At 49.0% G+C, this 13,137-nt stretch overlaps 3 protein-coding genes across 3 annotated transcripts; all 3 read left to right on the top strand.

The window, feature by feature from the left end:
- Window positions 1–62: 62 nt before the first annotated feature.
- LOC120652695 (eukaryotic translation initiation factor 2 subunit alpha homolog) lies at window positions 63–5,088 on the top strand. The gene is made up of 5 exons (XM_039930581.1): window positions 63–741; window positions 3,485–3,631; window positions 3,705–3,809; window positions 4,486–4,584; window positions 4,695–5,088. Exons 1-5 carry the CDS (start codon window positions 226–228, stop codon window positions 4,845–4,847), a joined length of 1,020 nt encoding a protein of 339 aa, XP_039786515.1. The 5' UTR covers window positions 63–225; the 3' UTR covers window positions 4,848–5,088.
- Window positions 5,089–8,144: 3,056 nt separating this feature from the next.
- On the top strand, window positions 8,145–11,205 carry LOC120652693 (glucan endo-1,3-beta-glucosidase 9-like). Its single transcript, XM_039930579.1, has 2 exons — window positions 8,145–8,552; window positions 9,949–11,205. The coding sequence occupies exons 1-2, from the start codon at window positions 8,191–8,193 to the stop codon at window positions 11,045–11,047; spliced, it is 1,461 nt and encodes a 486-aa protein (XP_039786513.1). The 5' UTR covers window positions 8,145–8,190; the 3' UTR covers window positions 11,048–11,205.
- A 1,149-nt stretch (window positions 11,206–12,354) lies between these two features.
- On the top strand, window positions 12,355–13,042 carry LOC120652694 (egg cell-secreted protein 1.3-like). Its single transcript, XM_039930580.1, has one exon. The coding sequence runs from the start codon at window positions 12,416–12,418 to the stop codon at window positions 12,848–12,850; it is 435 nt and encodes a 144-aa protein (XP_039786514.1). The 5' UTR covers window positions 12,355–12,415; the 3' UTR covers window positions 12,851–13,042.
- The last annotated feature ends 95 nt before the right edge of the window (window positions 13,043–13,137 follow it).

Genomic DNA, 13,137 nt, shown 5'->3' with positions numbered 1-13,137 from the left:
CGGGAAACGGAACTAATAAAGCGGTGCAAACCGGTTGGGTATATCATCCGCTCCATCGCGTGGCCGTTCGATTCGTTGAGTTCCCTTCCCGAGCACAACACCAAGCTCCTCCTCCGCCCGCACCCCGCCGCCGCCGTCTCTCCAAAACCCAAGCAAACCCTAGATCCGCCGCCCCCGTTTCCCGACCCAAGCTCCGGCGAGACCCACGCCCCTCCGCCAGCGAAGATGCCGAACCTCGAGTGCCGGATGTACGAGCCGCGGTTCCCCGAGGTGGACGCGGCCGTGATGATCCAGGTGAAGCACATCGCCGACATGGGCGCGTACGTCTCCCTGCTCGAGTACAACAACATCGAGGGCATGATCCTCTTCTCCGAGCTCTCCCGCCGCCGCATCCGCTCCATCTCCGCCCTCATCAAGGTCGGCCGCCAGGAGCCCGCCATCGTGCTCCGTGTCGACCGTGACAAGGGGTACATCGATCTCTCCAAGCGCCGTGTCTCCGAGGAGGAGGCGCAGGCCTGCGAGGACAGGTACAACAAATCCAAGCTCGTGCACTCCATCATGCGCCACGTCGCCGAGACGCTCGAGGTCGACCTCGAGCCGCTCTACCAGCGCATTGGCTGGCCGCTCTACCGCAAGTACGGCCACGCCTTCGAGGCCTTCAAGCTCATCGTCGCCGACCCCGACTCCATCCTCGACGCACTGACCTACGAGGAGAAGGAGACGGGCCCAGATGGGCAGGAGGTTAATTCCACCTTTTCTCTCAACCTGCAAATCACTATCGTGACCTGGCTACACATGCCAAGGTTGCTAAACTCTCGTTATTCATTAATCAATGTGATAGGTCTGTCTCTCAATAGACGTATGACTGGTTTTATTTCGGTCTTAGGGTTGTCATAGACTGATAAGCTGCCCCAGATAAACAATATTCTCGTTTGTTCATGTTTTCTTTCATTATTGGACATCTTCATGGTATAATCAACTATTATTTTTTAGAAACTTAGAGCAGCAGTGCCTTGGCATTTTTCCGGAGCTGTAAATAGTTTGTAGATGGTATGGCCCCTCTGTTAAATTTTCCCCATATGGAGCTTTTCTGTTGAATGGATAATCCTAGCTTTGTGGCTGCTGGTATGTTGATAACACTGAGATGATTAGCTGGCGGTGACTTTCTATGCTTGATATTGTTAGAGTATATTAGGCAACTCGGATATGGTTAGTTTAGTATTGATTGTAATCCCAGGATAACCTTCCTTATCTCTAGGAGAGGCTACTTGTCCTCCAAGCCATGTACTCCTATATATTCGCCCTAGAGGCTCAATGCAATACATCCATGGTTTTTACGACGGTAAGGCGAGGCGTGGCGACCCACCCCCTTCCAGACGCCTAGGCGAGTATGGCGTGCGGCGAGGCGACGCCATATGCTACCCTAACCTTCCATAGGATAGCACAAACATACACTGATTCATACCTTTTTGCTGCAAAGTCCATCTCTTATGCAGCAAGGTTCAGAGAGACAAGCACATATTCACACCAATTAGGCAACCACATGGGCATATACTAGTAGAAAGGAGCACAACTATGAGCTATCTATTCCTACATAGCACTGCAAATAGCAGAGAGGAGCAGCAGAGCACGAGTACTAAGAAGCAGAGCAGAGGAAGAGGGGGAGCAAAAGAAGAGAAGCAGAGGAAAGAGTAGGGGAGGATTATTGGGGGGAGAACAGAGGAAGGAGAGGGGAGAACATTCATACACGAATCGGGGAGGGGGAGGGGGAGGAAAAGAAGAGCAGCAGAGGACAGAGTAGGAGAGGATTGGGGGAGAACAGAGGAAGGAGAGGGAGAACATACATACACGAATCGGGGAGGGGACTAGAGCTCGGATGAGGCGGGCAGGCGGCGGACTGATGCTGGCGCCGGCTTCCAAGTTCTCACGCCTTCTTCTCTTTCCCTCCCACTCTCGGATGGCGCGGATTCAAGATGGGGCGTCCTCGCAAAGGTGTAGGCGCACGAATCCCACTCGTTCCTCCCGCGCGCGACCTCCCTTTTCCTCCCGCGCGCTCCTTTTCCGTCCGCGCGCCCCCTGTTCCGCTAGGCGCTCGCCTAGGCGCGATTCCACGCGATTAATCGCAAGGCGAGGCCCGTCGCCTGGCCTAGGGGGGTAGGCGGACCCCTAGGCGGGCACAGCTCGTCGGCGGCGCCAATGGGGGTGGAGAAGCGTCCGGCGGAGGGCGCCGGTGGAGGAGGAAGCAGGGGACGGGCCGGCGGAGGAGGCAGGGGCAGGCGCGGAGGAAGAGGCAGGGCGGCAGCAGCGGCGCAGAGGAGGCAGGGCGGCGGCGTTGGGAAGGGAAGGAGGCAGGGGCGTCGGGAAGGAGGAGAGGAGGATAGGGGAGGAGATAAGGTGGGAGGTGGGCTGTTGGGCCGTTGGGCCGCTTTGATGGGCTTATTTTTTGACTCTAAGGCTTAGTGGTCCTCTGTTTTTTTCTTTTAGAGGTATATATGATGTATATAAGAATGTATATGTACGTATATGGTACCGCCTAGCAAGCCGCCTTGAAACGCCTAGGCTCGATTAATCCCGACTAGGCTCTAGGCTGCGGGTCACCGCCTAGAATCCGCCTAGCGCCTAGCGGAACCATGCGCGCGCCCCTTCTTCTCCCGCGCGCGGCACCTTTTCCTCCCGCGCGTGCCGCCTTTTCGCGCGTGCGGCGTCCTTCCGACGCTTTGGCGAGCGAGGCGACGCCATACTCACGGAAGCCATGGCGAGCCCGACGCCTCGATTGGAAAATCGCCCGGACGACTAGGCGACGACTAGGTGACGCCATAAGAACCATGAATACATCCCACTCATTATACCCAATCTTACAGTCCAGATATCTGTTAGTTCAAAATAATCCTTGTCAAAGTAACATTTGCCATGGCAACCTGGGTAGTCATCCCTGTGGTTATTTAAGTTTTTTTGAACATTATTAGCTTTAGTGACAACCAACTTAAGTAGGGTTCAATGTTACTGTATTTTTGCACATACATAGCATCTCTGCCCTTGGATCTAGTTGTAATTTATGTAGAACCGAGAGCAGTAGGTTACTATTTTTTTTTGGATTAGTAAAATTTGTAGATAATGTAGATGGGTACTTATCCTCCCTCGGTCTCATGTAGGTACCTCATGATGTTAATATATTGAAAAAAGCTCAGTTGGAAGCTTGAACTGAGATGGAATCAATGCTATTCAGATTTGTATATCAGTTTGGATTGCAAGCAGTAGATAGACAGTGGTATAGCTTGGCTTTGGTGATTAACTTCGTATCAAGTTTATCTTATAGGCAAACTTTTGCCAAATTTGGCACATTTAGTTTTCTGTTTCTGTATGTGTTTTGGAATGATGTTCCTGCAGATTTTTGTACTCTGTTATTGAAAAGTACTATGAATTTGCTCTAGATATGTTTCATAGAAACTATTTGAGACAAGGATATTCTTAAAATTACTGGCAGGTAACTAAGGTGGTGCCTGCTGTCACTCCTGAGGTTAAGGATTCTCTGGTGAAGAACATAAGGAGGAGGATGACACCACAGCCACTCAAGATCCGTGCTGATGTGGAGATGAAATGCTTCCAGTTTGATGGAGTGCTCCACATTAAGGTTATATTTACCCCTGTTGATGCTCTATGATTAGGAGGTGTTTGCAAAATGCTAATTTTATATTTATTTGCAGCAAGCCATGATGAAAGCTGAAGCCTCTGGTAATGATAGCTGTCCTGTGAAGATTAAGCTAGTTGCTCCTCCACTTTATGTTCTGACCACACAGACTCTTGATAAGGTTGGTATTTTTCTCACTACTTAATTCGGGCGGGTTATTACATAAAGCTTCTTCTGTGATAAAGCTCTCCATTTCTCCTCAAATGTGTGATTACAAATTTGATTGAAAAACTCTGTTGAAATTTGAGAGTGCATGTTTCAATTAATATTTGTCTATTCTGGAAGATAGATTTAATTGAATTGCTTTCCATGTTGCACTTATATGGTGCTAATTATAGTGGTGCTTGTTATATTTTGTTTTCTTTTCTCATAATTTTGATCTTGTGCCTTTTCCCTAGAGTTGCATTTTACGTAACACAGTGACTAGCCAAATTTACAATGCAGCATTGCTTGGTTCAGACTTCTCATTGTGTTCTTAATTCATATGAATGTGTCCCAATATTCATGACCTTAATTTCGAACTCTTAGCTTGGATGAATGATAATTAATAGTAATGATATTTTCTGCAACCTGTGGTTAACAGATCATATATTAGCAATATGGAAAGACCTTAAATAAACATTATTTACATTGCTTATTCTAGTTATCTAGTGTAACACCTTAATTCACCTTTTGTGTTGTATTTGTTGTTTGTTATTTTTAGTTCTGACCCCTAGCATGGTTAAGGGCTTGTCATGTCTTTATTATTCCAAAAACAATAGTGATGATCGTTTCTTTTGTGCGTTGCCTTTGAACAGGAGCAAGGCATTTCAGTTCTCACTGATGCAATCAAGGCTTGTACAGCAGAGATTGAAAAATACAAGGGAAAGTTGGTAGTGAAGGAACCACCAAGAGCTGTAAGTTCTTTTCAATATCTGCTTATTCTTTTACATTCCCTCTTTCAAGTATAGTTATCTTCCAAATGATGGTTCTGAAAACTAATGCTGTGCATACTTTCTTGTAACAGGTGAGTGAGCGGGAAGACAAGATATTCCTCGACCAGATTGATTCCTTGATGGCGCAAAATGCAGAGGTTGATGGCGACGATGACAGTGAAGAGGAGGAAGATACAGGAATGGGCGACGTTGACCTTAGAAATACCGGAGTCGCAGCTTATTAAGGCCCCTCTGGACCCTGGTTGTTTTGGATGAGATTTGCTGTATAGCAAGATGTCCGGTTTGGAAGCAGTTTCTTTTTGTTTAGGCTTTTGGTGGCTGAACCCCAGTGGATTCACTAAAACTTGTTACCAGCGGTGTTCATGTTTTTTGGGTTCAGCTGGTGTCGGGAAAACTTTTACTTAGCTCGAGCAGTACCTAATTACTATTGGGAGTGAAACAAAGTTCGTTATTTGCCGCACCTACCTTACACGTGTTCATTCCAAGACGTTTCGCCCCTATTCTCATGATATTGGATAGTCTCGATAGTCTCAGCCTCTCGCTCTTGGTTAGGAGTCGGAGTTGTTCGTGTGTTGTTTCTCGTGTTTCTCGTGTAGTCATATCTGTCCGAGTTGTTCGTGTGTTGTTTCTCGTGTAGTCATATCTGTCCGCTAACGGTTATTTTCACTCCGTCTGCAATTATGTAAGTCTTAGACCCTGTTTGGATTCTAGAGGCTTACAATAAGCCTTACGAAATCTTGATATTTAGGAGTATTAAACATAGATTATTGATAAAATTCAATCTATAATCTCTAGATTTATTTGTGAAATGAATCTAATGAGTCTAAATAATTCATGATTTACTACAATGATGCTACAGTAATCATCTGTTTATTATAGTTTAATATATCTCGTTAGATTCGCCTTGTGAAACAGTCTAGGGTTTTGTAGTCGCCTTGTGAAACAGTCTAGGGTTTTGTAGTTTTGTATATAAATTTTATTAAATACTTCTAAATAGTAAGATTTTCTAGAATTTATTTTAAACCCTTTTGATCCAAACAAACCTCTGCAGATATAGAGAGATATTAGCCTCTACAGGTAAACTTTGTAAATATATCTCACACGAATGTTGGGGGAAAAAATTCCAAACGAAGCTATATGTGATGTACCGTAGCAGGTGGCTGGCTGCTCGGGAGGGTAAATTCTGGGCTTTACCCGTGAAACTGATGCTGCATGTTTCGCTGGCTTTTCCAAAACGACTTCACTGGTGACATTGAAGCTGTATGTTCCGCCGTATAAGGCTACCCGCACTCGTCATACTCCAAATTCACTCTCTAAACGGAATATTTCGTCCTAATCATCAATATTTTCTTCTCTATATTCAGTTTCTCCGCACCCATCCACTCTCTATACCAACTACCAGCTGCGAGGTCCACGCATCAGTTTTTTTTATCTCTTGTTTACCCCACCCCTCCCTCCCATTCTCTCTCCACCGCCGCCCTCTGCTCTTCCTTGCAGCAAGGCGGGCCGCGGCAGCGCATGGCGAGCCGTCCTCCTCCCTCGGCGGCCCGCGGCGAGGCCGGCAGTGGTGGCGGGGGAAGGGGCCCGCGCGGGGCGGACACGGCGCTGCTGCGGAGCGGAGCGGCGCGGCTGTGGAGGCCATGGCCGCGGCCCGGCGGCGTACACGCATGGCGCGGCCCTCCCTCCACGCCGGCGGATGCGCGGCGCAGCGGGAGAGGCGGCACGTCCCTCCCCCCTCCATCCTCTGCTCGCAGCCCGCGCGGGGCGGACGCCGAGGAGCCACGCCTGGGATCCGGCCAAGCGCGCCACTCCCTCTGACGTCCCTCTCGCGCAGGCGACGGCCGGTGCGCGCCAGAGACCACGGCGGCGAGCCAGTGGCGGGCGCGCGGGGGCCGGCGCGGGGGCGTGGCAGCGACGCACGCGCGGACGCTGCGGCGGCGGCGCGCGTCGGGCCCTGGGTGCACAGCGACCGCGTCCCCCTCACGGCGGGGCAATGGCGGCGCCCGCGTCCCTCGCGGCGGCGGCTCTTCCCTCCCCTTCCTCCTTCCTCTCCTTCCTCCTCTCCGGCGGCCCAGCTCCCCACCGCCCGTGGCCGAGCTCGGCGAGCGGGCGGAGCTCCGCCGGCGTGGCAGGCAGAGCTTGACGGGCACGGCCACGGCCACGGCAGGCGGTGCGGCGAGCGGCCGCCATGGCGAGGCGGGTTGTGGCGGCGCGGCGAGGCGGAGGCGTGCGGCGGCGGCGCGAGCAGGGCGTCGGGACCAGGCGGTGATGGCGGGGTGGTTCGGTTCGGGGGCGGGCCCTTCGCCACGGCGGCAGGTAGCGAGCCTGTGCTACCTGCGCTGAAAATGGCGGACGGAAGGCCCTCCGGAATCGTATTCCGCGGGTTAGAGTACCCCGCTGCAGCAAAAATTCTCTTTATCCGGTACTCAAGGATGAGATGGAGTTCCCCACTGCGGGCAACCTAGGCGCTGGAAGTCGGATGAAGCCACTTTGGGACCGTTTTGTAGGGATTGAGAGTCGGTGATATTATCGGTGACATTGAGTCACTGACGTGTGGGACTCAAAAGACATGAGTCCCACGTGTCAATGACTCAATGTCACCGAGAATGTCACTGGATCTGTGTGTCCATTTTGTAGGGCTTCTCTTAAAATGAATTCACTAGTAAAGCTAAGCTGGTGAAGAAAAAAGAAGTAGCTTCACCTCACCAGACTTTCAGTACATTTTAGTACGACTTTACAAAATAGCTTCACTCAATAACACATTAATTTGTGAAACAGGTGAAGCTGAAAATGATAGAAGCTAGTATGCTCGTTTGTCCTTGCAGTTTTAGAGTTGCAATTGTGAGTAAGACCAGTTTCAGCAAAGAGTGTCATCATGCAATTACTAAAACTTGGGACTTGATAACCGTGTCGGAGGAGTGTCGTGATGATACTCTTTTTCATCTCTTCTTATAAATAATTTTATCAAATTAGTAACTAATTTGTTAATATAACATAATATTTCATACTCGTAACACTTTAATAATAGTTTCATTAAAATTGGCCTAACTGCACCTAATCCTCGTGCCAAAGTTCCATACTCCTGTGTTTCATAGGATCTTGTCAACTTGCGATTATTTTAGATTCATCGAAAAAAGGGCTACGGCTAAGCACAACAGCACCAGCGAAGTACTCCCATCTTAAAATAGGTATAATTTTAGAAACATATCAGATGTAAACCAATCTCTCCGTGCAAATTATGGAAACTTCAATTTGAATTATTAGATCAACATCCAAGTGGTATGAATGATTGATTAATTTTACAATCTAGACTCGTCTTTGTACGGAGAGGTTGGTTGCATCTGATATGTTCTCATAATTTTAAGATTGAATATGCAAACTAATGCATGGTGTAAAATTATAAAAATATCAAAAAAAAATTTAGAAGAATCGGGACATCGAATACTCTTGAGTAATAATTTTTTTGGCACAAATTTCAAACTGAGATGCGTACTCTAATTATTTTGGGACGAAGCGACTAGTCCGTCTGCTGGCCGGGCTCTGCAGCGCCACACGGAACACGAGGCAATGCCGTCCAATCGCCGCCGCCCGCTGCCGCCGTTCGCACCTGGCCTTCTCCTCCTGCTGCCTTTCCTCGCCGTGGCGCCGCCACCGGTGGCCTCCGCGGTGGGCGTGAACTGGGGATTCGCGTCCTCCCACCCGCTCCCGGCGGCGCAGGTCGTGCAGGGCCTGCTCCTCCCCAACTCGGTCCCGCGCGTTCGCCTCGCCGTCGCCTCCTCCGACGCGCTCTCGGCGCTCGCGGGCACCGGCGTCGCCGTCACCGTCGGGGTCCCCGACGCGCTGCTCCGGCCCCTCGCCTCCTCGACCAAGGCCGCCGCCGCCTGGGTCCACGATAACATCACCCGTTATGCCTCCAGCGTTCGGTTCGAGTAAGAGCACCGTTCCAATGCAAGATTTCTATGCGCCATTCCCTTCACAGATTTAGGTCATGAAAGGGTAGGAGAATAATGGGTCTTTTGCTAGTTTATTACTGATGAAAAAACAAGGAATCTTAAATTATGGTTCACGTTGACCAAATTCTTGTGTTGGCATAGAAAGGGCGATTGGACACTATTGACTCAAATTGACTTGATCGTCAGAAGTTGACCCTTTGATTCTCAACCTGACATCCTAGTACATTATGCGAGCTTAGTCATTTTTATAGGATGGTTAGGTTCTGTGTATGTGGGGTCTGTATTTTTTTTGCCCTGAGCAATGCTGATGGCTGTTGGCTGATTAATCTAAACTGAAGAAGGGAGATATTGCTCTAACTAATTTAGGTTGATGAGTCCTGTTGATAACTTCCTAAGTTCCTACATGTGTGTTGGTTGTAGTAGCTCACTGGAATTTTTATTACCAGGCACTAGTTTGTGAAATGAAATCATATGTAGGGTTTGCAAATGTTAGTGCTGGTGTACTGGGTAGATGTTTCTTACTAAGTTTGAGATCCTCACTCTCTGGTATGTTTGGGTTTCCTCTTGGTAAATGTGACACAAGGAATTATCCTAGACTTATATTAAGTAGATAATGGAGGTGGAACATATCAACTTGAAGAGCAACTTTCTTCTTTACTTCAAAAAAAAAAACTTTCTTAAATGGTAACAGTTTGCGAGTGTATCTTTAGTTGATTACTCCTTGGTTACAACCAGTGGCGGAGCTAGAAATGAGCCGTAGGGGAGGCCATTTTGCCTAACTTATAAACATATATACTAGCAAGCTGTTGCAAAGAAATTCATCTTCCATCATATTGCGCAGCCCTATTTTGACGATCTTCAAGGTAGAAAAAGCACACTCAATGCTCGCTGTTGAAACTGGCGGGGGGGGGGGGGGGGGGGGCAAAAACCTTGTACTGTGAAGACATCAAAACCACTTCTTCTCTTTATATTCTTACTGAAAATGAAACAAAGAAGACAATATGCACGGTGGTTGCTCTTTGAATACTCTAACCAAGAAGGAAAGTCATTGAACCAACTTTGTTTTGGGATGGTTGTAAATGTGTTATGTTAGTGAACCAACTAAACTTGAAATGATGCTATGTGATTTCATCTGGCCAAGGGGGGGCCATGGCCCATGTTTGCCTCCATGTAGCTCCGCCAGTGGTTACAACTTTCCAACTGGGAAAGCATTTTCTTTTACATTTTGCAATTCTTCACTGCGTAAATGAGGGGATCCTGGATTTAAATAGTAATGTGTAATTTATGTTTGTTTTGTAAAAGCAGTGTTCAGTTATTATTATGCCTCGGAATATTATCTTTCTTTTTGCTGACAAGCAAATTGACATTACAGATATATTTCTGTTGGGGATGAGCCATTTCTTCTTAGTCATGGACAACATTTCCAGCCCTTTGTAGTTCCTGCAGCAGCAAATATTAAAAAAGCACTGACTGCTGCAAAATTATCTACCAAGATCAAGGTGGTAGTACCCTGTAGCGCCGACACATACCAGAATGCATCTATGCTGCCTTCGAAAGCTAGCTTCAGACCTGATGTTAACAAGACCATGGGAGAACTACTCTCATTTCTTAGTAACAATAGTTCACCATTTATGGTCGAGCTGTATCCATTTTTGAGCTTTCAACAGCACAAGAATCTGTCATTGGACTATTATCTTTTCCAACTGATGTCACATCCAGTAAAAGATGGTCAAAACAAGTATGACAACTACTTCGATGCAAGCATAGATGCTGTGGTTACTTCTCTAACCAATGCTGGCTTCAGTGACATGGACATCATTGTAGGCAGTGCAGGATGGCCAACAGATGGAGCTGTGAATGCAACTCCAGCTATTGCTCAGTCGTTCATGACTGGACTAGTCAACCACCTTGCCAAAAAATCTGGGACTCCACTTCGCCCCAAAGTGCCTCCAGTCGAGACATATCTGTTCAGCCTTCTAGACGAAGATCAGAGGAATATGGCAAGTGGAGGTTATGAAAGACACCACGGTATTTTCACCTTTGATGGCCAGGCAAAGTACTATGCCAACATAGGTCAAGGTCCTAGATCACTCAAGAATGCCCCTGATGTGGGCTACTTTCCATCAAAATGGTGCGTGATCGACAACAACAAGGACCTCTCCAATGTTTCTGCCAGTTTTTCTGCAGCTTGCTCCAATGGTGACTGCACTGCTCTGTCACCTGGTGGCTCCTGCTCTGGCCTTGGCTGGCCTGGTAACGTGTCGTATGCGTTCAACAACTACTACCAACAGCATGATCAGAGTGAGGACAGCTGCGACTTCAATGGCCAAGGTTTGATAACGACTGTTGATCCATCTGTCGATGATTGCTTGTTTCCTCTTGCAATTCGGACTTCTGCTGCCGCTTCTTTGCATCTGTCATTGGCCATGTTTCAGTTTTTAGTTTTCTGGGTTTGCATTTTTTGTTTATAGTCCGATGTAGCTGCCTACCTTTGTCTTTGAGGCCAAATTGAGCCTTAAAAGTTGCTCTTTGGGCCTCTCATTGCATGTACTCCAAAATCTTGGTACACCATCAAACTAAGTATTCATGAAATGGTACAATTTCTGGTGTCCCACTTCTTGGAGGAGTATGCTATATCTGAACTGATCTGGTAGATTTAGTCAAAATGTAACAATGCGTGTTAAGTTCGTTGGGCCAAATTACAACAGCAGCTATTCTCTTGTTCAAATTTTGACCTTGGTAACATATCCATTTCATTGAGAAATACAGTCTTGGTTTCACTGCATCCTAAAAGGGCCCGCAATGGAAAAGTTATGCATTGAAATTTGGTTCCACTACAAGCTATTTGTGCACTTGTAAAAACACTGTTAACTTAACAGACGGCGCTACATGTGGTAAGTTCGTGAACCGCAGTTTGGCTGGAGAGCCGGACGGCACTACTCAGCTCTGTGAGCTGGGATTGGGGGTACAACTGGAAGTGCCAAAGAGCATGGGGCCAGCTCGGTAGACGAAGCAGTCGATGATGACGCGGCCACGGGTGGAGTAGAAGAGTATGGGACTGGGGCGTTGAGCCGTTGAGGATCTGGGGCTGGCGCATGACGACGAGGGCGTCGGCAACGTTGAGGATCTGGGGCCGGGGCAATGGACGAACCAGCGAGAGAGCCCCGGCCGGCGGGTCGACGAGCTTTAAGGACACATGGAGGGTGCGCCCGGCGCTCGTCACGGCTGTCGTGGTCGTTGCGTTCCTCGCCGAAAGACGCGCGGGCGCAGCCAACCAATATTTGAAATAAATCATGACTGGAATTTGTCTGAGTAACTCATGAGAGTGTGAGACCATGACCACCTGTACTCAGAGAGAAAGAGAGATTAACTGGACACGGGAGTGGGTAGAAATTGGTACAGCCGCTGATGGCCACCAATCCATTTCGCCACAAAGACATCAGAAGTAGATCGAGGCAACTGCGAATGCCAAAACAACAAAACTAGCACCCATGGCAATGTTGCATGGAACAATGTTGGCTGAAACATGAAAGGAAGCAGCAGCAGCAGAGATGCGAATTGCAAGAGGAAGCTAGCAAAAATGATGCCGTGCAGATGCTGTTCATATTCTGTAATGAGCACTACTACGAGGTTAAACCATGCTCATTATGCGCCATGAATGTGACCTTCTGATTTCTGAAACTGAAGCCTTTTCGCTTTCTCTGAAGCTTAAATGCGTCTCTTCGCTTGCATGCCCTTTCATCCTGTATAAATACAGCCGCAAGCCCCAATGCCCACAGGCGTCTCCCAGATAATCACCAGCGAAACGCTAGCTAGCACCACCACCGTCGTCGTCGCCCATGGCATTCTCCGGCATGCCCCTGGCCGTGCTCTCCTGCCTGGCCCTGCTCGCCGCGGCGGGCGCGCGCCGGCCGGAGCCGGCGGCGCTCGCGCCCGTGGCGCCGCCGCCTGACGCGGCCGGCCTGGCGCAGCGGCTGGAGGGCGAGGGGTCGCAGCAGTGCTGGGAGGCGCTGGTGGACATCAAGTCGTGCACGGGCGAGATCATCCTGTTCCTCCTCAACGGCGAGGCGTACCTGGGGCCCGGGTGCTGCCGCGCCATCCGCGTCATCGAGCACAGCTGCTGGGCCGCCGACGCCATGCTGTCCGTTATCGGGTTCACCCCCGAGGAGGGGGACATGCTCAAGGGCTACTGCGACGCGGGCGACGACGGCGGCTCGCCGCCGCCCCAGCACGCCGTCGCGGTGGTAAGGAAGAGCGCCTCGACGCACCGCTGATCGTGCCGCCGCGGCTCGTGTCCACGCCCATGCTTGCTGGAGCAGTAGCGGTCAGGCTTCTCGTAAGATAAAAGGCTTGGGTGGCAACCGGTGTCGGCATTCTCTTAGTCTTGTAACCTGACTGCCACCACCAAATAATTTGTCTTCGAGAAATTTTGGCCTTATACGAGAATAACAGGTGAACCCGGCAAATCAAGATTTTTGAACTCAAACCTAACAGGATGTGCCTTGTGCGTCCAAGGACTTCTGAAAACAAATCAGCGGATCAGTTATTAGTTAAGCTCTGT

Source organism: Panicum virgatum, chromosome 9K (assembly GCF_016808335.1).
Source record: "Panicum virgatum strain AP13 chromosome 9K, P.virgatum_v5, whole genome shotgun sequence".
Lineage (NCBI taxonomy): Eukaryota > Viridiplantae > Streptophyta > Magnoliopsida > Poales > Poaceae > Panicum > Panicum virgatum.
This window is presented reverse-complemented; position numbering and strand designations above follow the sequence as displayed.

Coding starts and splice junctions, on each gene's coding strand:
- LOC120652695 (XM_039930581.1), top strand. CDS start 226: ATGCCGAACCTCGAGTGCCGGATGTACGAGCCGCGGTTCCCCGAGGTG. Junction 742..3,484: donor CGGGCCCAGATGGGCAGGAG/GTTAATTCCACC, acceptor AATTACTGGCAG/GTAACTAAGGTGGTGCCTGC. Junction 3,810..4,485: donor CCACACAGACTCTTGATAAG/GTTGGTATTTTT, acceptor GCCTTTGAACAG/GAGCAAGGCATTTCAGTTCT.
- LOC120652693 (XM_039930579.1), top strand. CDS start 8,191: ATGCCGTCCAATCGCCGCCGCCCGCTGCCGCCGTTCGCACCTGGCCTT. Junction 8,553..9,948: donor GCCTCCAGCGTTCGGTTCGA/GTAAGAGCACCG, acceptor TTGACATTACAG/ATATATTTCTGTTGGGGATG.
- LOC120652694 (XM_039930580.1), top strand. CDS start 12,416: ATGGCATTCTCCGGCATGCCCCTGGCCGTGCTCTCCTGCCTGGCCCTG.